General features: G+C 39.5%; 1 protein-coding gene and 1 long non-coding RNA gene across 25 annotated transcripts in view; one reads left to right on the top strand and one right to left on the bottom strand.

Moving 5' to 3' along the window:
* Positions 1-957: 957 nt before the first annotated feature.
* LOC116449181 lies at positions 958-5,201 on the bottom strand. The gene is made up of 3 exons (XR_004242266.1): positions 5,119-5,201; positions 3,367-4,577; positions 958-2,857 (listed from the first exon to the last, which is right to left on the bottom strand). It is a non-coding gene; the product is annotated as an uncharacterized LOC116449181 (long non-coding RNA).
* A 134-nt stretch (positions 5,202-5,335) lies between these two features.
* Positions 5,336-22,077, top strand: part of SLMAP (sarcolemma associated protein) — an 84,484-nt gene continuing 67,742 nt past the window's right edge. For 23 of the 24 annotated variants that reach the window (XM_032120374.1, XM_032120365.1, XM_032120357.1 and 20 more), the window contains exons 1-2: positions 5,336-5,413; positions 5,533-6,883. In XM_032120374.1, the coding sequence (XP_031976265.1) occupies positions 6,686-6,883 (198 nt within the window). In that variant the 5' untranslated portion in view covers positions 5,336-5,413; positions 5,533-6,685. Of the gene's footprint in view, positions 5,414-5,532; positions 6,884-22,077 lie in introns of those variants that run through there. The other variant, XM_032120378.1, reaches the window with a different exon arrangement.

Here is a 22,077-nt window from a genome sequence, read left to right as displayed (position 1 = left end):
ATTGAACAGTAAATTAATTCCACCTGATGCTTAACAAATAATGTTTTGGCAGAAGAAAGTTAAGAGAATAGACACACAATCTTTGGTAAGTACTGAAGAAAGGATTCTCACCCACTGGAGACATTCCCAATACTAGGGAAATGCTGGTTCAGAAAGATTTTCACCTAGCCATTTCATATACATTTTAGTTTTGATAAATTGTGATTATCTTCTTCAATTAAGAAAGAATGTACGTTAAGAAAAAAAATATTTCTGCAACATTTAGAAACATCTGAGACTGCTTTCTGCTTCAAGAAGTCTCAGTGCAGGACAAAAGATAGACTGATTCAGAGTTGGGAACCTACTAATTGAGAGCATTTTGCTACTTCTTGCAATAAAGCCTCATGAAACACTAGGGCTCTGCATATGGAATGTGCCCTTACAAAGCTCCATGAACTCAGCCTAGTTTTGCAGAAGTACAGCCATCTGTTAATATTTGGAAGGGTTTGGACAAGAGAGACTTCTAGAAAAAGCACACCCTGTGATGTCAGTTGCTAGAATAAAAATGAGCAAAGGCCTATGTGGGACAGCTGGGTTCTAAAGATCCACAACTGTTCAGTGTTTGAGCCTGCCTTCCTTTTTTCCATGCTCTATCTTGCTCCTACAGCTGTGATCTCCATGGCTCTGTCCCCCCCTCTCTCAGCAGGATGCTTTCTATCAGGTAGCAGCAAATGTTGTGTTGGCTGCTGGCTGGCCAGGTTCCATCAGCTTCAGCAGGGAGTGACTGTGCAGACTGCTCACATCCACAGAGTAACACCAAAGAACTGCATAAACATCATCTGCTCATCTCACCTTCCCCCTCCATCCCCCGCCTCGAGATTTCAGTTTAAAGCAGTATTTTATTTGTACTTGAAAATTAGATTTGGTCTAATAAATACATTCATTTAAAACAAATAAACACACACAAAAAAAAGGTTGTAATTATTTTTGAAGCACCTTTTCTATTTTTCAAACAGCCACAGAAAACATCAAACATTTCAAAAAGTCAGTATTAATATTGACTGTTTAATTGATATATTAATAGAAAAGCAAATAAGAGCTGGTCACATGATGACTGTTCTGCTAAAATGATAAAGCAGTGAAAATGCCAGATACATTAACTTGCCTGATTTGATTTGAAATGAAAAAAATACTGCATGTAAAATTAGTTATGTATTAGCATAACATGTATTAATGGTATGTATGTTACATTATACTTATGTATATACACCAAATACATATATTATCAACATACTATGCAATGTACATTGTATATATAAATGGATAGGATATATAGTACATAAATAATATATTTTAAATCATTGTATAACATTCATATTTGTTACATAACGTAAATTGAATAGTATATTCAGTATATGCTTACTACATATATTGCATTAATGTAATTGTCTATTATGTTGGTAAGACACTCATTTGTATACTGGATACTTGTATCTTTTTTTTAATGCAAACCAGAAATAGGAGCAGGGAAGGATCTGAAAGAAAATGGAATAAATGGAGAACCTACCTGACAAGAGAGGATTAAACTGGCTAAGTTGCTTATTTTTTCAAAACTAATGCTGAAAAATAATGTAATCGTTCTTTACATAACCAGTCAGAGTTAAAAGATCATGAACAGAAAATAAGTCTGAAACTAAAGAACAATAATAGCACTAAAATAAAAAAGTGTAACTGGTTCACTAAATCTGGGGTGATAATTAGAATCAATTTTTTAAACACTGGAGAAAACTTCTCTGAAACAGTTCCTTACTTTTTGGCAGCTTGGTTCAGAATGTTTTAGAAGCTACTTCTGAGGCAAGCTTGTTTTGCAAAAGATACATAAGGATGTAAGTAACAGTTTAAACTCTGCTTTACGTTTCCACACCGGTCTATACAGCAGTAAATGCCTTCTTAGACTGTCATATTTTAAATGTGGTATGGCAATTATACATGGAATTTGTTGTATTTCTGAAAATCAGTAAAAAATTGATTGGATAAATTGTTGATGAATATTTCAGGGATGAGAACTCAGTAGAAAACTGCATCTCCAACTTTACCTGTTTATTCAGCTTTCACTATCAGTTTGCATCTCAATTTTTACACTAGAAACGGAACTGTTGCTATACATGACATGCCTTAGTCATTCTAAATGTAACAATTTCTCTGGAATCAACATCTCCCACTAAGCAACTGGTTCATACCTCTGCAGTGAAAACTTAGTCTGATACATATTAATTATTGTGGTAGCCCTTTGGATCATCATTGCACAGTACTCAGAAATGTGGCACTGAGTTGCCTATAATGCTGCTTGGTGCTTTTCTTTTTGAGTCAGTTACAGTTACCTCAGAATTCACGATAGGCTTCCATCAGCAAAAGACCTCATTTTTCATCAAGTCATTACAACTTCGACACCCTCAAGCCAAAATCCAGATGTTTTTCAGGTATGCACATAAACTACCTCAGCTGCATTTTAAGTTCCTGAAACAGCCACCAGCTCTTTAGGGGACAAATGTGACAGTGACAGTCCCCTCCTCTCCCTTTCCCTTACCCAAGATGGCTATGGAGAGGGCTCTTTCTACCCTCAGCTATGATGGCTATCATAACATTTTCATGGACTTCCTGCCCGGAAAAAGGATGGACACAGTGGGATCGTGCTGCCCTTACTTAACATGGCTGCGAGGTACTCTGCCTGGTTCAGCTGTGTGACAGCGTTTGTAGAAACGAAGCAGGGGCTGACATTTCCTCCCTCCTCCTCCTCTTTCTCCTCCTCCTCTGAGCACAGCACAGCGGCCGAGCACTTCACACAGAAATCCTCATCCACCTGTTGCTCTCCACAGTTCTGGGAAGGACACTTTCTAGTAAGCAGCAGACATTTCATAGAATACCCATACGATAATTGGATCCTCATTTCAGAATGCAACTGCTTTCTATGTTTTCATTTTAGCCTATGACTCTGCCCCTGATAACTTCTGAACTCATCAAGCAATTTGAAATAGGAGTTAAAAAGTCTGAGGGTAACTACACCCATGCAGCTCCTCTGAGAGCTGGCACGCATGCAGAGAAGGAAGGCTCAAATTAATGTTCTCGATGAGCAGTGGGTACAGCTCAGTTGTTACATGAGCCATTCGGCAGTGCCAAAGAGAACTAGAAAGGCAGCTGGCACATACCATTGCTTTCCTGAGAGATTGTCAGAGTCCAATTTCTCCAGGGGATGAAGTAGGGTTCAGGCAAACATAGTATTCCAGTGGCTTACAGTTTAAATTACATACTTACATTATTATTATGTTATTATAAATACTTAGAGAGAACATCAGAGAAAGTTATCCACTGCTTAGTTTATTGTTTTACCTGATTCTCTTAGGTCCTATAGATGGTAATGGATCGTCTTCATCTCTAATTTTACTTTCAGTCTCCTTTCTCCATTAAACATGCAGACAAAAATACAGAAAATGCTCTCAGAAACATTCTTTTAATTCCAACACCTGTAGTACCCTTTGCTCCCAACTTTTTACACTTTGCAGTTCCAAAGCGCTCTCAATTATTTCTACTTTTGCAACTGGTTCTCTCAAATATAACTCCTAATGGACCTAAATTTATTCTCACTTTCTCCATCCTCTTTTTATACCCCTTTCCTTCTCCCTTTGATTAGTTATGGCACCTTGTGTGCTGTAAGCAACAGCCACACTGAATTTGCACTTATTAAAACAATTAGTAAAAGTAAATTACAATTATATTTATCACAGTAGTACAATCTCATAAGCTGATGAAAGCCACGGAGTGGTGTGCGAGATTTTTTTTTTGCCCCTGTCAGGAGAATTAAAACTATGGATAAACAGTTCTAAAGCTTCCACCTATCAGTTGTTTGTTTTTGTCTTCATAAAATCAGACTTGTCTTTAATCTTGGATTTCATTTCTTTGTTTCAAACACAGATGCTACAGCCTGGTTTTGCTGTCTTTTTCTCACTGGATTGTTGGACGAAAATTAGTCTGTAACAAATCAAACCCCCTCCCCAAATCACAGTGCAGTCAAAAAGAAAGGGAAAAAAAAATGAAGGCAGCCCTGAGATTTTACTGTCCTACAACTCAGAACACACCAGTTGTGCTTTGTCTCACACACTGCACTGCCTTACCTTGATCGCTGCTTTCCCTTCATCCACTCCTGAACTGCCTGGCCCAGCTCCGCTCCTGTCCTCCACGGCTGCCAGCTCTTTCTGCCATCAGAGAACCCTCCCATATCCCTAATCCTAACACCTTGTCACAGGGTAATTATAGTGCTGGCACGACTACCAGCATCTATCTTATATCACACAATTTCCACTTGTTTGCTTTACAGGCAATGATGGAATTAAGAATGTATTTGGACTGGAGAGACTTGTTTGGCACCAGCCTACCATATGACCTTGACAAGCGACCTTTCCTTGGCTTCTACAAAACGGGCATAAATATGACCTTGGATGATGCTCCGTGACGTACTGAGGGAAGACACAGCACCAGTGACCCCACCTCAGTCCTGTCCCTGCAGCCACTGCTCCAAGAGTCCCCCTGCTCCAGCTGCCAACCTGAAACAAGACATGGCAAACATGGCCAGCATTCCTCCCGCCCCAGGACACATCACACCACACTGCGGCTCGCTAGGTTTTTAATCTGGGATCATAAAACCACCAGAAGCGCACAGGGAAAGCAGGCGGATGTTCAGGAGACTCCTGCAGTTTCCCATGCAAGCTCTGCTGAGAACGTGTCACCTCAGCTCCTGCTCTAAGCTCCACTCTTTCACAGAACCACAGAATATTCTGAGTTGGAGTCAGATCATCGAGTCCAATTCCTGGCGCTGCACAGGGAGCCCCAGGAATCCCACCCTGTGCCTGAGAGCGTTGTCCAAAAGGTTTGTGAACTGGCAGTCTTGGGGAGCCTATTCGAGTGCTCGACCCCCCTCTGGGTGAAGAGCCTTCTCCTAAAATCCAACCTAAACCTCCCCTGACACAACTTCACGCCGTTCCCTCCCCTTTATTTATAAGGGCTGACGGCCCCCGCTCGTCCCCTCCCTCCCAGAGCTGAGCACAGCGACGGCAAAGCGACGGCACGGGGCCGCGGCTCACTCACCTCAGCGACCTGCCCCGTGCTAACACGTCCCAGCCGTGCCCTTCCAGGAGGAGGAGCAGCCCTTTTCCCTTTTCCCCTCTCCCCTCTCCCCTCCCGGCCCATCCCGCCGCCCCCTCCCCGCGCGCCCGGAGCGGGGCGGGGCCCCCCAGTTGCCGCAGCCTCACCGCGCGCAACGCGCATGCGCGGAACCCGCCGGTGCGCACGCCGCCTGCCCCCGGCCCCGCCCCGCCCCGGCCCCGCCGCCGCGGCCACACCGGGAAGGGCTCCAGGCGCTATGGCGGCGGCTGCGCGCAAGGTAAGGGGGGAGTGGGGTGCGCCCCGTGCCGCCCGCGGGGCCGCGCGATGCGGGGCTGAGGGGACGCGGCGAGACGCGCTGAGAGACGAGGCTGACCCGGTTTGTTTTCGGCCCCGCAGGTCGGAGGAAAGTTCCCGCGGCCGGTGGCCGCCTGAGCGGCAGAGCGACCGAGCGGGAGCGCCCGGGCCCGGCCGCCAGGCCTCTCCCGCCGCCGGGGCAGCGGAGCCGCACTGGGCGGGCGGAGAGCGCGGGGGTGCGCAGCGGGCCCGCCTCATGCGTAGCCACCTGCGGAGGGGCTGAGCGGAGCCGCCGCGCCCCGCGCCGGGGGTTCCTGGCGGGGACTTCCCGGGGCAGCCCCCGCCGTCCGCCCCTGCGGAGCCGCCGCCGAGGGACGCACACCGACCCCGCCGCCAGCCAGAGCCGCCGCCGGGGAGCGACCTGTCAGCGCGCCTCGCAGGCCGGCCCCAAGGACCCTTCCCACGCGTTGGTTTGTCCTCGGGAGAAGGAGAGTTGGGAGCCTCTCTATGCCTTATCAAGTTCCTTATCTGAGCGGCTCCCAGAAGCTGTAGACCAGTTTAGCTTTATCTGGTGTAGGGGAGAAAAACAGTGTAGCTCTCGCACTGCATCCTAAATCGAGGACCACCTATTCTGCTGGGGTTTAACACATGAAGATGGTGAAATGCGGATTGCTGTGTAAAGCAGTAGGTCCCTGTTGTGAAGCGAGGGCTTTGTATTCACCTTCCAGTTCCTGATCTGTGCCCTGTGAGAGAGGACGCTAATCTTACTCCTTCATCCCCCTTCCCTAAACCTTTCCTTGCTTCCATGTTGCATTGGTCAGACTTTTGGTCAGTGTTGTTTACGGAAGGAGGGGGGAAAGAAGGCAGTTGAGGTTACGAACAAAAGTACTTGTATGACTCATCTACTTGGATTTAAGACATTGTATCCTTCTTTCACGGGGCCTTTGCTTCTCTCTGAAGGAATCAGATGCTTATTCCTATTCTTCCAGAGGAGGATGGATTGAAAGTTGTATGTTTTAGACTTTTTTTGGGCCACTGCTGATGTTAAGAGACATAATGGGGCTTTTTCACTGGATTATTGCCAGAATTAGTTTACACACTGAAACAATGGGTTGTTAGGCCTCTCATACGATAATATTTGTCCTGCTTTAATATAAAGTTGCTGTGGAGGTGTTTTAAAAATTGTGGAGGACAGTCTGCATCAGAAGAGGCTCTCTTCATCTCTGGTTGGTGTGGCAACCGCAATCTGTCCTCGATGCCTTCAGCCTTGGCCATCTTCACTTGCCGCCCGAACTCCCACCCGTTTCAGGAGCGTCATGTTTACCTGGACGAGCCCGTCAAGATCGGCCGCTCCGTGGCTCGCTGCCGGCCAGCCCAGAACAACGCCACATTTGACTGCAAGGTGCTGTCCAGGAACCATGCTCTTGTCTGGTTTGATCACAAGACAGGCAAGGTAAGGTGTTTATTTAAAAACACTGAAACTGCACATTTGTTTTAGTAAGTGTCTGTAGACTGCAGATCACTCTGGGTTTTGCTGTAGTAAGTGTGGTTGACTAGTGAAGGAGTAAGATTTGTTTTAAAATTATAACTTTCCAGGTAAGTTGGTAATTTCTTACAAAGCAGAAACTGAATATTATGAAAAGTATATAAAACGAACAGTTGAAAATGGTTAGAGTACTGAAAGACTTGCGTGTGTCTTATTCATTGCTGGAAGTAGGTGATTTTGAGGTGAGTCATGCAAATGTGAAAGCACATTGTATCGATATAGGGTGTAATAGTATTTTTTTCAAATGCGGAGAAATTACTGTTTTATCTGTGTATGTAAATTGATTGTGAGGAGCGTTGAAAACGGATTTCAAAAAGATACTGTGCTTGGTTGGTACTCTTCCTGCTTGTCCTTTTGAAATTTTGTGGAGTATTTGGTTTGGTTCTGATAGAAAGTTTATCACTGGGAACACGAGTGTAATGAATGGCACTCATGACACAGTCTTATTGATAGTGAAAATGGTTTTAAAATACATCCTGTGTTCTTAACTGTTCCTCTCACAAGTCTGGCAGTCTTGTTAAGCGAAATTGAGGGGTCCTGTAGTGCGTGTTTTGTCCACTAGGGATTGAACTGGGACAAGTAAAGTTGTTTTACTTAATGACTGTCAAGTTAATTTTAAATAGCCAGAAAAAAATTAGCAGAGTGCAGACTACAGTTGCTCAGCACTGTATTTTTTTCCCAAATATATTGATGTTATGCCCTAGAACTTAACATCCTCTAAATCAGCTGGATTTTAGCTTCACACCAAGCCCTTCTATGAAATGCAGTCAGTGTAGCTCTGGATTTTAAGAATAATATGGTCTGCAATTAATGCAGATTTTTTCAGTAGTATGACACAGAAGGAGGAGCAGTACAACGCAGTCAAAGTTCTTAACCTTCCATTGTTAGCTATCCTGTGTTATGCAATACTTGGGCATGATGGGACAAGACAAGCATTTAATTTCCTAAGGCTGGATTATGGCATGGCTTTCAAGTTACCTGCAGGTAATTGTGCAAACTGCTATCTGTATTAAACGTTTCATTAAGCACGCTGCTTTGGCTCTATTGTGTGTGCGTGATGTGCATTCTTGGATTCTAGAAAACTTAAGTGCTTGAAATACTTTAAGTTTAGTCTTTAACCTTTCTTGTTTGATTCAACAAAGTAAAATGTTCCGATTTATTGTGCTGTCTTTAAATTAGAAATTAGTATGCATGTGGCTTTTTATCAACATTTCTTATGACTTAAAAGATTTTAAGACCCCCATGTGCTCTAATATGGTTACAAACAGTATGCCGTATTCAAGATGGTTAATTTGACAAAGCACTGAGTGTTGAGAAAATATGGTAACTGATAGATAAGCTTCAAAGACCATCAGCTATGGGGTTTTTTGTTTGTTTTAAAATTTCAGTTAGCTCTGGCTTCTCTAATATAGGTAAAAAATTTATGTGCTTACTCATTTATCTGTTTTAAAATAGCAACTTAATAGTGGTAGTAAGTAAGAGGATTGTATTTAATAGTTCTCGAGATACCATCATGTGAAGATTTGACAGGGGTCTGATGAAAATTGCCAAGGTGGGGATCTGTAGCCATAGTGATCAAGTAAAGAATGGGTTTGGGATCATGCCCTGGAATCCACTCCTGATACATGTTAAATGTGGTGATGTTATAAAAGGTTTAAAGCATTGGTAGAGCAATGTGGAGAATTTCAGATTCTGTGCTTGTTTCTTAGCAATATGGACTGGCTTTCATCTGATTGAGTGTCTGAATGGTAAATTATGAGCCAGTTGGAGGAGAGGGGGAAATACACCATTAGAGATAATAGGTATCAAATGCTGGTGTGAAAAGGCAGGTAGAAGATACTGATAAACACAGGCTTGATCTTGAATCAGAAGAACTACTTAAAAAATTCTGTGGTGTTTTCAAAATGCAAACAAAACCATGAAACTATGCCAGAACATTTACATGCAGGAACATCTATTATCATTGTTTACATAACTGCTAATAAGCACATCTCATTTAGCAAATTGTCATTATCCTATCAATGACCTATATTTAAACCTGCACAAATTCTTTTTGTCAGAGTATTTGTAAACATTTCTTAGAAGCTTATATATGGGATGTTTATCAATTCTGGGTTTTTTGAAAAATAAAAGACCTTCAAATGTTAATTTAGTAATGAGAAAAACCTTCAGATATTTCAAAATGGTTCATGAATGATCTGGGGCTACAGTTTTGTAAGCTGTGGACTCTGGCAATACCAGTTTCTGGCATTACCAGTCACTCAGTCCAGTCTCTGTGCTGCCCCTTGAGCTGCCTTTCAGTTATACTCTCATACTCTTTGGTTTTTTCCTGAGGGCTTGGAGTTTTATTTTGTTTAGTGAATCATGTGAGTGATCCTGTTTACTACATAGTCTGTAAACAATTTTATCGATATCATCTGTAAATAGGGGTAGAACCTGCAGAGAGGGAGCAGCAGTAAGCAATGCCAAGGAAAGTAGTACAAATTTTTTTTCCTTAGGCAGAGGAAGGCATAAGCTGAAATATGTCACATAAGTAGACCAAGCTGAAGATAACATGTTACTTGCAGTTGAAAGATGTGAATGTTTGCTTTGTATAAAGGCACTTTAATTATGCATGGAAAAAGTTATTTGCCCAAGGAGATAATGTCTATGTAACACCAGCATTATTAAGGATGAAAGTGGGATGAGTTTTTGAGATTACCGATACATACCAATTAAAAGCAGGTACTTAAAGTTGGATTTGCTTTTAAAAATATTTTTAACATAATATCTAAGCCTAAATATGTATATGATTAAGGTGGAAGGAGATGGTGGTGGGATTATCTGTACTTGAACTTTTTCTGTGCTTAGTAGTACTTCTACAGACAATCTGTGCAATGCCTCTTTTTGCCTGTGTTTGTAGATACAGCATAATAACTCCTAGTTAACTAGTGGATTTTTCATGCAGTGATAACATTAGAATATTATGCTTAGAATTAATTTTGATTTTATTTTTTTAAAGTAATTACAAGGTAATGAATCTGGGTTTTTTTAGAGGTGCCTGAAAAAGTGACTCACTAGATATGTAGGAAGTAGATGTTGTGCTAAGCATGGAGTGTTCCAAAAAGTGTGAATCAAAGCAAAAGAAAAAGTGGGCTATAGTTCACAAAATCTAAATATGTTTGTTCAGCTCATATTGCTGCATATGGGAAGAAGCTCTTAAAAATTGCATAACTGAAATAATCTTAAACTTGGTTTTTTGGGTTTTGTTTTCATTTTTGAAAACAAACAAGTGGAAAACCCTTGAGAATTTGTATGTGGCTTCCAGGCTGAAATGCTTCTGACAGATGTTTTAGAAACTTTTAGTAGAAACCTGAAGCTTCCAACAGATACCCAGGCTTTCAAAATCTGGAATTATTCAGTGCCTTAGATTGTTTTGAGTTGCTATTATAAGTACCTTTTATAGGGAATTCATTGCCACAGTTTACCAAATGCTCTGAGAAACTGTGAAAAATAAAGTATTTTCTTAGAGCAAAAGCACTCCAAAGAACTGGTCATTTGTAATAACTGAAAAAAAACCGTGTAGGCACAAGTTGATGTGTTAATGGTAGCTAATACTATTGTTTTCATTTAACTCAAAGTGGATATGAATTGAGCACATTCGTATCTTGGTGACATAAATGCTAACTATATTGAAATCCATAATCCCCGTAATAGTAAATGAAATTGATTAAAGCTGTGCTTTCTGGCTTCTAGATTTAAAATATGTGAGATAAAAATACTACAAAGTACGTCCTGCAGGGAGCACCCTCTTCTTTAAAGAAAACAAACACAAAACAGATTCCCCCCCTTAAAAAAAACCCTTCAAAAAACAAAACCCAAAACAACAACCAACCAAAAATCCAACAAGAAAACCCAAACCCCAGCAACTCAAAACAACCAGCCCAAAGGTACAGCCTGTTTAACGTTGTGATCTGAAGGACACAGTGCAGTTTACTCTGGTCGTGTTTGGGGACGACACCGAGCCTGTGAGTGTTGGTGTGGGGGCTGAGTTGATCTGCTCAAGGGCAGGGCTGCCCGCAGGGCCCTGGCTGTGCTGAGTGAACGGCAGACAGGAACCCGAGGACAAACAGCAGAGGCTGCACTTGCAAAGGAAGAACCCCTTGCAGCTTACTAGACCCTATCTAGCATACTTCATCTAATTTTGGACCACTAGTGTAAGAATTACATTGACAAACAGGAGCTGAGATTAGATAGTTTTTCTTTGTGCTGTATTGTACTAGGGATAAAAGTAAATTGATGTGAAAGAGAGCAAACGAAATTTGTAAAGAGGAAATATGTTGCTCACTTAACATGACATAAAATGTTTTGTGGATATCAAGAACTTGGCACGATTCAGGAAGTACAGAACATTTTCTCTGGACATTCTGTTAGTTCAGAAGTATTTTAGTAAATTTATCTTAAAAAACTAAGTGGGATATGAAAAATGGTATTTGGAATTGTAGGGTTTTGGTGGGAGGTTTTTTTCCTGCTGCTTCCAGTAGAGATTCCTGTGTGATACTCTGGCCTATTTAGTGTTTATCTATGTAAGGGATGTTTAGTTTCTCATGTATCAGTAGCTCTTATTTCGATAGATGCCATGTCTGTTATTTGTTTTTTCCTCTATTATATCTTTTCAGCTTTCTGTTAGGATTGTTGTCTGAGAGATGTACAGATATTTTATTTTTCAGTACTCTTGATGTAGCTGTATGGTTACCATCTGCAGTGGGGGCACTTTATCTTCCAAACATTGAAGACACTTTATCTTCCAAACATTGAATATGTGTTCCAAGTGCCCTGGGGGACTGACGTGGGGATCTGCCGTAATGCACTAAGGTGAAACTCCAGTGCTTGGGTGCCTCTGGTAAGAGGTTGATGTCAGGCAGCCCTTACATACACCTGTTAATATTTTTACGTAAGTGCTTTTCACCCTGAACGAACCATCCAATTTTATACTGATATCATCATGAGAATAGTATGAGGTAGGGAGCTCTTGCTTTTGACAAACTTCAGCACCATGGTTTTAGAAGCTGGTGTAGGAGTGAGGGCAGCCATTTATAGTAGAGGTAAGTCAGTGCTGACAAGGATTTCCCTGCAGAGATACCATCTAGAGCCACTGCTGCAGAGTTAATACTGTAATTCTTGGAGCTGATCCATTGCAGTCATGATGCATCTCTCCTGAGCCAGGAACACCAACACATTGATTAGGCTTTAAAAACAAACAAAAATCCCTTTTGTATTTGAAATGAATTTTTACAAACCTCAAATGAATCAGGTTACTTAGCCAGAGTGAAGGCCAGAAAATGTGTTTTTCTTAGATCTGTAATGGGATGGTTTGGGTTTGCTCCTGGTCCCAGGCTTATAAATGCAAAACCTTGCTTCCCTACACTTCGATTATATAAAGTTGTTCTTGATTTTTACTTTTTCGTGTTAGTTGGGCGATCCAATGATTGTTAGCAGGTGGATTTACATGGCACTGGAGAAATACTTTGATTTGGCTTTATCTTCTCATTTTTCTTAATAAATGCAACAGCTTCATGTGCTTATTTATCTAATGAAAGTAATTGCATTTATGTATGCTGTGAAGGGCCATGTGGGTGAGGAGTGTCTGTGTCATTGTGTTACTTTGGTTGTGTTGATTTGAGTCTGATCTAGCTAGAATTCTGCAAAATGTGTTGATACATACTCAGCTGTTTTGTTGCATTTTGGGTTTTGTCATTTCTTTTAATAGATAACATAAAGTGAAAATGATTGTTGTTTGTGGACCCAGGCCAGTGAAAAGGAAGGAAGAATGCTGTCTCCATCCCTATAGCTAGCAATTTTACAGTCTATTGCTGCTAAATTATATGATTGATTGTTGTCTCAGGATTTTCTTTTGAATCACATCAGTACTTGCTTCCTGTTAATGTTGCTCACTTGCTGAGAGTTTGGGTTATCCAAGAGCTCTGAATTTTGTTAGATCTTGCTGTGACAATGCATTAGTGTTCCCAACTTGTCTGTCTTTGCAGAAATGTTTCTGCTTGTGGCAGAATTGTTGGAAGAAGGCTCAGCATTGTCACATTTTTGTTGAATATAGGCAAGTGTTTTTTCAGTCTGCTCTAGGAGTGGGAACATCAGGCAGAGAGATGGGTTGGACTGTACCATCTTGCAAGAAGACATATCTGTCTGCCAGAGGCCCAGAACAGCTTCCTCCTTGAAAAGGAAAATCATTGTGCTGGAGCCAGACAATTAATTTGATACAATTTTCCTGTTGTGTTGTACCAGACTTGTGTGTGATTGAGCAATGCTTTAGAGTTTATTTCAGTCTTGAGAAAGTATAAATAAATGATGAACTTCCAGCAGGCTTATAATAGAAAGTCCAAAATCCTGTAGTAACACTGTAGTTGAGTGGAAAAACACAGAAAATGCTAACAGGAGTTTGACCTTTTTTGGGTTTTTTTTTTTTTACTTTTGTAAAAAGTAAACATAAAACATACTGGGATTAATCCAGGGTAGTTTAGGGCATGAGGAATTTATAAAATCTTTACAGAGCTAAGGAACGTTACAGTATTGATAGTTGAACTGTGGTGTGTAATGGAGGGAAATATGTGCTATTCATAGAACTTTTGGGTTATAAAATAACATTAACCAACTATTGGAAAGACTGAAGAATTGATAGTGAGATGGGCTCAATTGCAAATGTCCTAATAGTGTAAAACAGGAGAACTTGTAACTAAATACAAAAAATATTGACAGTATTGTGCTGCTGTTAAAATAAGTTTTTCCCCAGTGGGAATATCTTGTTTAGTTTTCGTTTTTACATGATAATTCAAGTGTGTTGAAAATATTTATTACAGAAAGTCTTCAATACAGAAAGCATACAATGTCTCATGTATGTATAAAAACTATATCAGAACAGAAGGGTGACCTTTTGTTCTTGTGTTAAGAGAGTAATGGATAGAAACCTAAGAATTAAGTTATTAGTGCTGCATATTCTCATAATTACACCTGTAGTATTTCTTCCATAAAAATAAAATAAATGCAAGAGCTTAAAATAGAAAAGTTACGGATGCTTGTAACCATGTATTGAGTAATACCCTTTTTAAAGGAAGGAATTGAAATGCTTATGTTTCAAATCCAAGATGAAAAGCTCTGTAATGGACCAGATAGATATTTGCACAGCAAGTTCTTTTGGAGACACTTGGTACTGGCTGCTGCTGTCTGCATATGTCATTAGTCTTATCTGATATGGAAGTTTTTGCTCTTAACTGGAATTTTTCCAAAGTTGTTCCTTTTTTGGAAGTTGAGTGAGATTAAGTTTAAACCTAGATTTGTCTAAAACTTAGTCTTTGCCCTAGTGTCAATGTTCTGTAAGTGGTTTTTCTTCTTGTTTAACCCCACCCCAGCAGAGTTTGATAATTATGCCTTGCTCTCTGGTTTTTTTTTAAATGTTTTTTCATGAAGTGTAATTCTTAATTATGTAGGTTAGAAACCAGATCTCTTGGTTCTGCAAAGCTGAGCTTTTAGCCTGCCTACCTTTTTATCTTTTAGTATTCTGGTGACCTTTCCCAGTAACTCGTGGCACAATTAGCTGTCATTCTCTGTTTTTTTTTTTTGGTTGTTAGCTGTGATAGTTATGCCAGAACTTAGGGGCAATAGAATTGCAAATCAGTTTCCGTAGTGTTACTTGTGATTTTATTCTGGCATTGCTGGGTTTTGCACGTATACTTATTGCTTCCAGGTGCTTGAAGAATCTGAAAGCTTTCAGGAGGCATAGTGAATTATTTGTAATTCTTCACATGTTGAGCTCTGTTATTAAAAAAAAAAAACTTTGTTTTTTATATCTGATTGTGGAAGAATCCATTCTGCAGCCAAGTTATTTTTTGCAGGTCTTTGATCTCTGTAGGTAATAGCAACTCCTTGTTGTTTATTTGCTATCATTACAGGGATTCCTCTTGCTGGATGCCAGAGGATTTTTAAGGTTATGACAATATTAGCACATATTTTTAAGAGACAAAGAATAAGTTTGATGGAGTTTCTTTTGTTTCTATGGATTCCAGAACTTTAGGTCATTAAGTAGCTAAGGTGGTATCTACTTGGAGGGAAGTTACAATACTGTGAACAAGGACAGCAAATTCTATGGCATGGATGAACTGGCAGAGGATAATTAAGGTTGCTGTGGACCTCAGGAGATTGTCTGGTCCAGTCTGCTGGGCCACGGCAGCTCTAATGAGTTGAGGTTGCTTGTGGACTTGGTAGAGGATTTTGTGTACAGAATTAATCCCTGCCAGGAAATAAGCTTCTGAGGTCAGTGTCAGGCGTATTAGCTGGTAGATTAGCCTGTGTTGCTGTTGTCTTAAGTTATGTTTCTAGCTTCCAGTATATGTATGTCTAGATAGAATTCAGTATTATGCATACCTGGAGTACTTCTTTTATAGTGCAATTTAAAATTACCACGAAAACTTGTCAGGAAATTTTAAAATAATTTCTGGAGGAAAGGAAGCACTAAATGAAGGTCATGAATGTTCCCAGTTCCACTCCTAATTCCATAAGGGTGGAAATAATACTACACTTTCACTTATAGCTGTCAACCACTACTTCCTTTTTAAGAACTCAAAGGGGAATTTTTTTTTTTTCATCTTCCTCTTTGAGGACTTTTCATTGACTGCATATTCCAGCACTTGTAAGAGAAAGTCAGGAATACAAATTGTCATGGAAAGGGTTTGTTTGTTTTTGCAATCTCCTTAGCTAGTTGATGTTAGGTAAAGCTACTGGTTGTGCTGCTTAAGCAGAGCTTTGGTAGGTATCTAAATATTGTCTGTGACAGTGAAGGCCAGTGATTTGGTATATGAGCAGAGCCCTTTCTATGTAATTAAGGGAAGGACTGATAGGCTGCTATTTATATTAATAATATGTTACTTATAACACAGAAAGGCATGTGGATGTTCTAAGTGTATTTGAATGCTCTTTACCCATGGCGTCATTCTGATCTTTGGTTACATTTATGAATGACTCTAAATTAGAAAGTCAGAAGTATATGTGCTGTGTTTAGATAACTTCTAACTTGCAAGTAAACAGAGAGAAAAGTGTTTCTGGAGGTTTTTGTACTTGAACAAATGCACTGTGTCAACAAACAAGGATAACCTTCCTTTCAAAATGCATATTTTCATTTGGAATCTCTGTACACATGCTGCCTCACTGACTGAGATCAGCACAGGTTGTACACCCATCCTGTTGCAGGGTATTACTTCCTGATAAATTTAATGCAGATCTACATTTAGCTGCAGATTGACCTTCCCTTATCCCATGTTCCAGAAGTGGGCTTGGGAAGGGTTAGTTTGGCAAAACCCTGCACCAACACAGCTGTCCTGCCACAGCTGTCCCAGAGCCACTCTGGGACATTCAGACTGCATTCCTGGGGGCTCCTTAGGTCACCCTGTTCTGGGATTTTGCCTGCTTCACAGGTCAGTATAAATGTGCCTGTACTTGAACGATTTGTATGCAGATGTGCAGGTAAGAGGGGTTTTCTTGGTCTCCCCTGGTTATCAAATCCAAGTGTACTCATTTTGCTTCCTTCCTTTCCCACACAGCTTAGTGTTGAGCCTTCCCAGGATAAGTGTTACTGGATAAATTTTAGATGATGATCTGAGTTTTATAAACTAATATTAAAGGATTTTGATGACTACTATGCTTGATTTTGAGATCTGTAACTTGTACTCTCTTTGATGTGCTTTATAGTTTAAACTTGCTGTATGCATCTTCTTTTATAATTGCTGTTTTGTAAATAATTGCTTTGTAATATCCTTTAAAGCCTTTTATGAAGGCGTAGTTTTGAGTCTAATGTTAGGGTACTTGTAATTTTGTAACATTATTTCAGTGACTAGATCTGCTTGCTGGTGTTGTGCCTCAAATCTAGAAAGTATGTTGAACCATTCTGCTTTCAATATTGCTTCAGACAGTTGTTTTACGGGGGAGAAAAGCTGAGTAGAGACTATTTTGTCTTGTCCAGACCAAAACTCTTCAGACAATAGAAGGATTTAAGAAATAATAAGTGCTTGGTTATACTTGCAGACATTTGGAAGAGGTATTTTTTTTCAACTGCTACACTCATGCTGAGGTGTCCCAAGTATTCTTTTTCATGGGACAGTAGTAGTGGCAGGATTTTAAAATGCAAATTTGTGATCATATATGGGCAGAAAATGTTCTTAACCTTAAAGTTTAATTATTGTGTTTACAGACACTGTTAACATGCATTTTTATTTCAAAACTGGTTATATTTAATATATAAAAATTATGTTTCATATTTATATTTAATGGGTGAGACAGTGGAGACACAAAAAAAGAAAACAGGCAAATCAGCTTTCTAGGTACAGTCTCTTCTGTCTGAAAAGAAGTTGTAACTTTGGAAAGTTCTGCCTGAATTCACAAATAAAAAAAATCACAAGCAAAACAAATATTTTCGAACATAAGAAGTGGCCAACTTTTTTTATTTTGCTATTAGCAGTGACAGTGTAATTGCTAGGACATGAAAAAGGACTTTAGTGAGTGTACTGAGTCAAATATGAAAAATGGGACAATTCAGGTTTTTTTGTTATTTTTGACCCATATAACTCCTGCTCTGGGGGTTCCTTTCCATAAAGCTAGATACGGTGAATGGACAGGACCAACCTGCTGCTGATGAGAGAATCACAGAACGGTTTGGGTTGGAAGGGATTGTAAAGATGATCTAATTCCAACACCCTTGCCATGGGCAAGGACACCCCCCACTAGACCAGGTTGCGCAGAGCCCCATCCAACGTGGCCTTGAACAGTTCCAGGGATGGGGCATCTTCCATTTGTTTGGGTTTGTGGTTTTTTTTCCCCATCACTGTTTCTTTCTTGGTATTTTTTAACTTCATTGTTTTCATTAAGTACTAGCATAGTAGTAATAGTAGTAGTTGTTGTTATTATATTCCAAAGTAGTAGAATTTCTGTCAGTGCTTTTAATAATTCTTGATGAAATGTCCCATGTCAGTGGAAGAAAAGCACACCAGTAATAAATGACCACAAAATCAGATAGGTGTTAGGTACACTACATTTACTCAAACATCTGTCAGGAGTGCACTTTTATCAGTTGTGTTCATGAACAGGTCTGAGGGCCATTTCGACATCTTAGCAGGGTTCTTTGGGTTTATGCATATGCTGTGTAGATGTAGGCTGGTGGAAGTGAGCTCCTTATTTCCCTCATGCATTGTATTTCTGAGCATTTGAAAGAGTATGAGCTGTACTTGCCTTTTTAATGCAGCCTTTGAAGTATGAGCGTTGTTTGCTGGCATCTTAAGAGAGGGAGGAGAAAGTTTATCTGCTTTGATAAACAAGCCTTTGGAAAGAGGTCTGTGACCTTGCTTGAAGAAGGATTATGATGAGAGGAATGTCTTGTATCTTTATTTTATATAATCACAAGTGGTAAATTCAGTTAAATGTGGCTTGTTTACAGTGTAAAACACTTAGATACCTGCCTACACTTGAGGCATAGTAAGGGTACTATAATTTAAATGTCTGAATTATGATAATAAACATACTTGTTTAACATGCTAGCAGTGTATGAAGCCAAACTTAAAAGTTTTGAGAACATTATCATTTAAATACTTGAGTCGTTTAGTCTTTTTCAGCTTTAGAGCTTCAGGTTCTGGAGAATAGACATGGATGAGTGTTCTTTATAAAGGTGTTAACAGTTTTTTTCAGATGTGTTGATTTTCTGCTTGGGTAGAACTGTTAAAGATGTCCCATAGCAGAAAGCCTGCATGTCTTGCATCTTCCCACAGTGCTAATGAGAAATTGCATTATGAAGACTGTGGTGGAATAGAGTCTTTGTTATTTGCTGCAAAACTCAGAGCTGCAATTCAGAGAGAACTCTTGCTTTTCAGTTTCAGTTCTACTCTTCTACAGGATTTTGTTCCAATTCAAAAGGTACTTTTTTCACTATCGATTCCTGTGTTCCTCTGTGCTTTCTAGTGCCTTAGACAGAACGACTAAAGCAAATAGCATAGAACAAAATCTTGTCAGCTTACATTGTACAGTGAAAAGATATTTTAGAAAATCTGAGGTCACAGAACCTACATGTTTCTGAAAATATTGGTGGTAACACTTACTTAGAGCAAGATGCTCTTGCCACCGTTAGGGCAGTAATCTAATTGAACAGGAATAGTGAAATGGAATAGGCAGCAAAAAAGCACAATGAACCCCAGCATCAGAGTAGGGTGTTCCTTGTTTGATTTAGCTGATCCTCTTGAGGCTTAAAGCCTCTGTAGCAGGGAGTTCCTCTCTGTATTGTGTTTCTTTGTCGATTGCTGGGTAGTAACTTCCTTTCATTTTTAATGTATGTATATTACCATTAGAAAATGAGATACTTCAGATTGTGGAATTAAATTTCCCTTTATTTTTTCTAGTTGAGATGGTGAAATAAAATGTTCTGCAAAATACTGATTCTTAGGAAGGTATTTGACAAAACTGAAGAAGTAAGAACAAATCTATGGCAGAAAAGGTTATGGGTGCACAGAATATTTCTAAACCAGTTGTCAAATGCCAGGTAAGCCCTTCTGCATAACTGGTCCATCATTCATCCAATCCTTTTCATGTTTATTCTCACACTTGGGCCATTCTTAAAACAACTAAACTTAGACTTCAGCTCCCTTGTCTGTAATGTTGGTCCTTTCTTCCTTCCAGTCTTTGGGATGAAAAGAACTGCAGATTTTTAAAAGAGTTACCTGTCTGTTTTTCACAACGCTTCCCCACTGGAGTCCATAAGTAATCCCAGCTGCCACCTTCCTCTTGCTACTGTCCCTTTCTGCAAAGTACGAACAACAGTCGTAGAATTCCAGCTTAGTGCACCTTGCCTTCATCTCATCTTATGTCCAAGTATCTTTGAGTATGTATCATGTGGTGATGGAGCAGCCAGTTATAAGTGGGCTTAGGGGTTGGAGAGAGGCTGGAAAGGCTGAAAGAAACTTTTCTGATCCTGTGTCTCGTTCTTTCTAAATACAAGCAACCAGTTCTCAAAGCCTGGTAGTCATGGAAGGTTGTGTTCAGGTGCTGTGAGGGCAGGAAGCACATCTGTGTGGTCAGGTTGGAGAACTGTCGAGGTGAGCTTCATATCAGCACTGAGGCTGTACTGGGGATAAACAATCGGGTGAGAAGAGCACTGAGCACTGAAGATACCGTGGAATTTGCATGGGAAATTCTACAACGATGGGATAGAGACAAGGGGATCAGTTAGAAGTGGATCAAGTGATACAGAGGGAATATTGAAACTGAAGAGCAATTGAAGTCACAATTGCACACTCTAGATTGCAAGTTGCCCTTTTTTTTAAAAAAAAAAAAAGACAAATCAACAGGAAACATGTATTGCTACTTCTCCTTTTTACATTTACTTGTGCCATCAAGTGCAGGTACCCAAAGAGCAGAGTTCTGCGCTGTTGAAATATGATCGTAAATGTTACAATTATCATTTAAGGTAACAAAGCTTTTTATTGGGGATTTTCTGTGTTCTGCTGTTTGAATATTGAATTTTAAAAACTGCTTACTTCTCTCAGCTTAATTTCTCAGGTTCTGTCAAAATATGCTTAGCATGGTGAAAAGAGCCATTGTTACGAGCAATGCGGGGATGGCAGTTGTAAGGAGCTGCATTTATAGTGAAGTAAAGTATTTGCAGAGCAGACAGATTTTTTTTTTTTAATTATTGAACTAATTGTGTAAGTGGAAGATGGGTCATCTTACAGGAAAGATTTTAGGAAAAATAGTTTCAGCTGTTTATATAAGACTTCCTAGTGAGGAGTGTGCTGTGTCTCTGCCATATTTGAGGCACTTATTGTGAACCACTTCACCTGTTTTTGATTGTGACTTGCTAAGGAGAGCATTCCCTATCAGAGCTCACTTCAGTGGTTTTGGTTTAAGTTGAAATAGCAGCATGGAAGTACTTGTCATTTATGTGGTTCAGTCACAGCTAAAATAGTTTGTTTCATACTTAATGTATTTTTGAATATGTTGCTTCATGAAGAAATCTACTAATTCAGTTTGCATTTTAGCTGATACTGAGTAGAGATGAATGTTTTTATCCTTGAACTGACAATGATAACTTCACATCTGCAGAATGTAAAAGCTCTAGTAGTTTTCTTTTAAAATTAATGGTAATTTTTTTTTTCTTTATTAAGTTCATTATTTGGTTGAATAAATATTTTTACTTTCTTCTTGTGGGCTTTTTGTTTTGGTTTTTGGTTTTTTGCTTTTTGAAATTTTATTTCTGTTTCTTTATTTTTGTGGCTTAGGGACTGAATCCTTCTAATATGCATTGAATTTTTAGTTGAAATTATGCTGCACATAAATCTGAGAGAAGGCAACCAGTAACTTATTAAGTTGAAGTGTTATTGAGGTTCCAGGTGATTCATTGACTCACCATAGAAGCACTTCTTTCTGGGTTGCTGACCAAAATCTTAGTCAATCATACACAGCTGGTAAGCTTTTAGAGAGGAATGAGAGAAGGAAAGGTGATAGCTGATCCTGAGTGAAGTTTTGTTTCTCTTGTCTAACTGGCAAAGAAGTAAATGTTTTCATTCTATCAGAAAGTCCAATGCAAGAATACTTCTATTGTAATTTATCGTGGAGTATTACTGTCAAGTGACTTACTTTGTCTAAACGATTATTCGTTTTCTCTTAAAGTAATAAGCAAAAACTGGATTAATGGTTTGCTCCCTGGTTACTGTATATATGATATGATATATCATATATATATATATATGATAAGATCCAGAAGGACCTTCTGAAATTTTAAGAATTTACATTTGCAAATTAGTTTATTCAAAATATTTGCATATTCATAGAATAGTTAGGAATAAAGATTTAAATGTGGTTGGTTTGAAATGCCTGCCTGTTTTGCTTTTAGAATAATAGCTTTGTGAGTTCTCTTGGGATTTTTCTTCTCTGTTTTATTACTCTGAACTATTGATGTAGTTTGCACAATTTTGTTTACTAGTTTGCTGTTTCTGGTTTTTAAGTTTTCAGGCTAAACCTGTCAAAGGGAAGTGAAGAAAACATCAACGTTGCTGATGTGCCTGTTAAGAAACACTGAG

The sequence above is a fragment of the Corvus moneduloides genome, chromosome 11 (genome assembly GCF_009650955.1).
Source record: "Corvus moneduloides isolate bCorMon1 chromosome 11, bCorMon1.pri, whole genome shotgun sequence".
Taxonomy (NCBI): domain Eukaryota; kingdom Metazoa; phylum Chordata; class Aves; order Passeriformes; family Corvidae; genus Corvus; species Corvus moneduloides.
The sequence above is the reverse complement of the archived record's forward strand: the minus strand, read 5'-3'. Positions and strand labels throughout refer to the sequence as shown.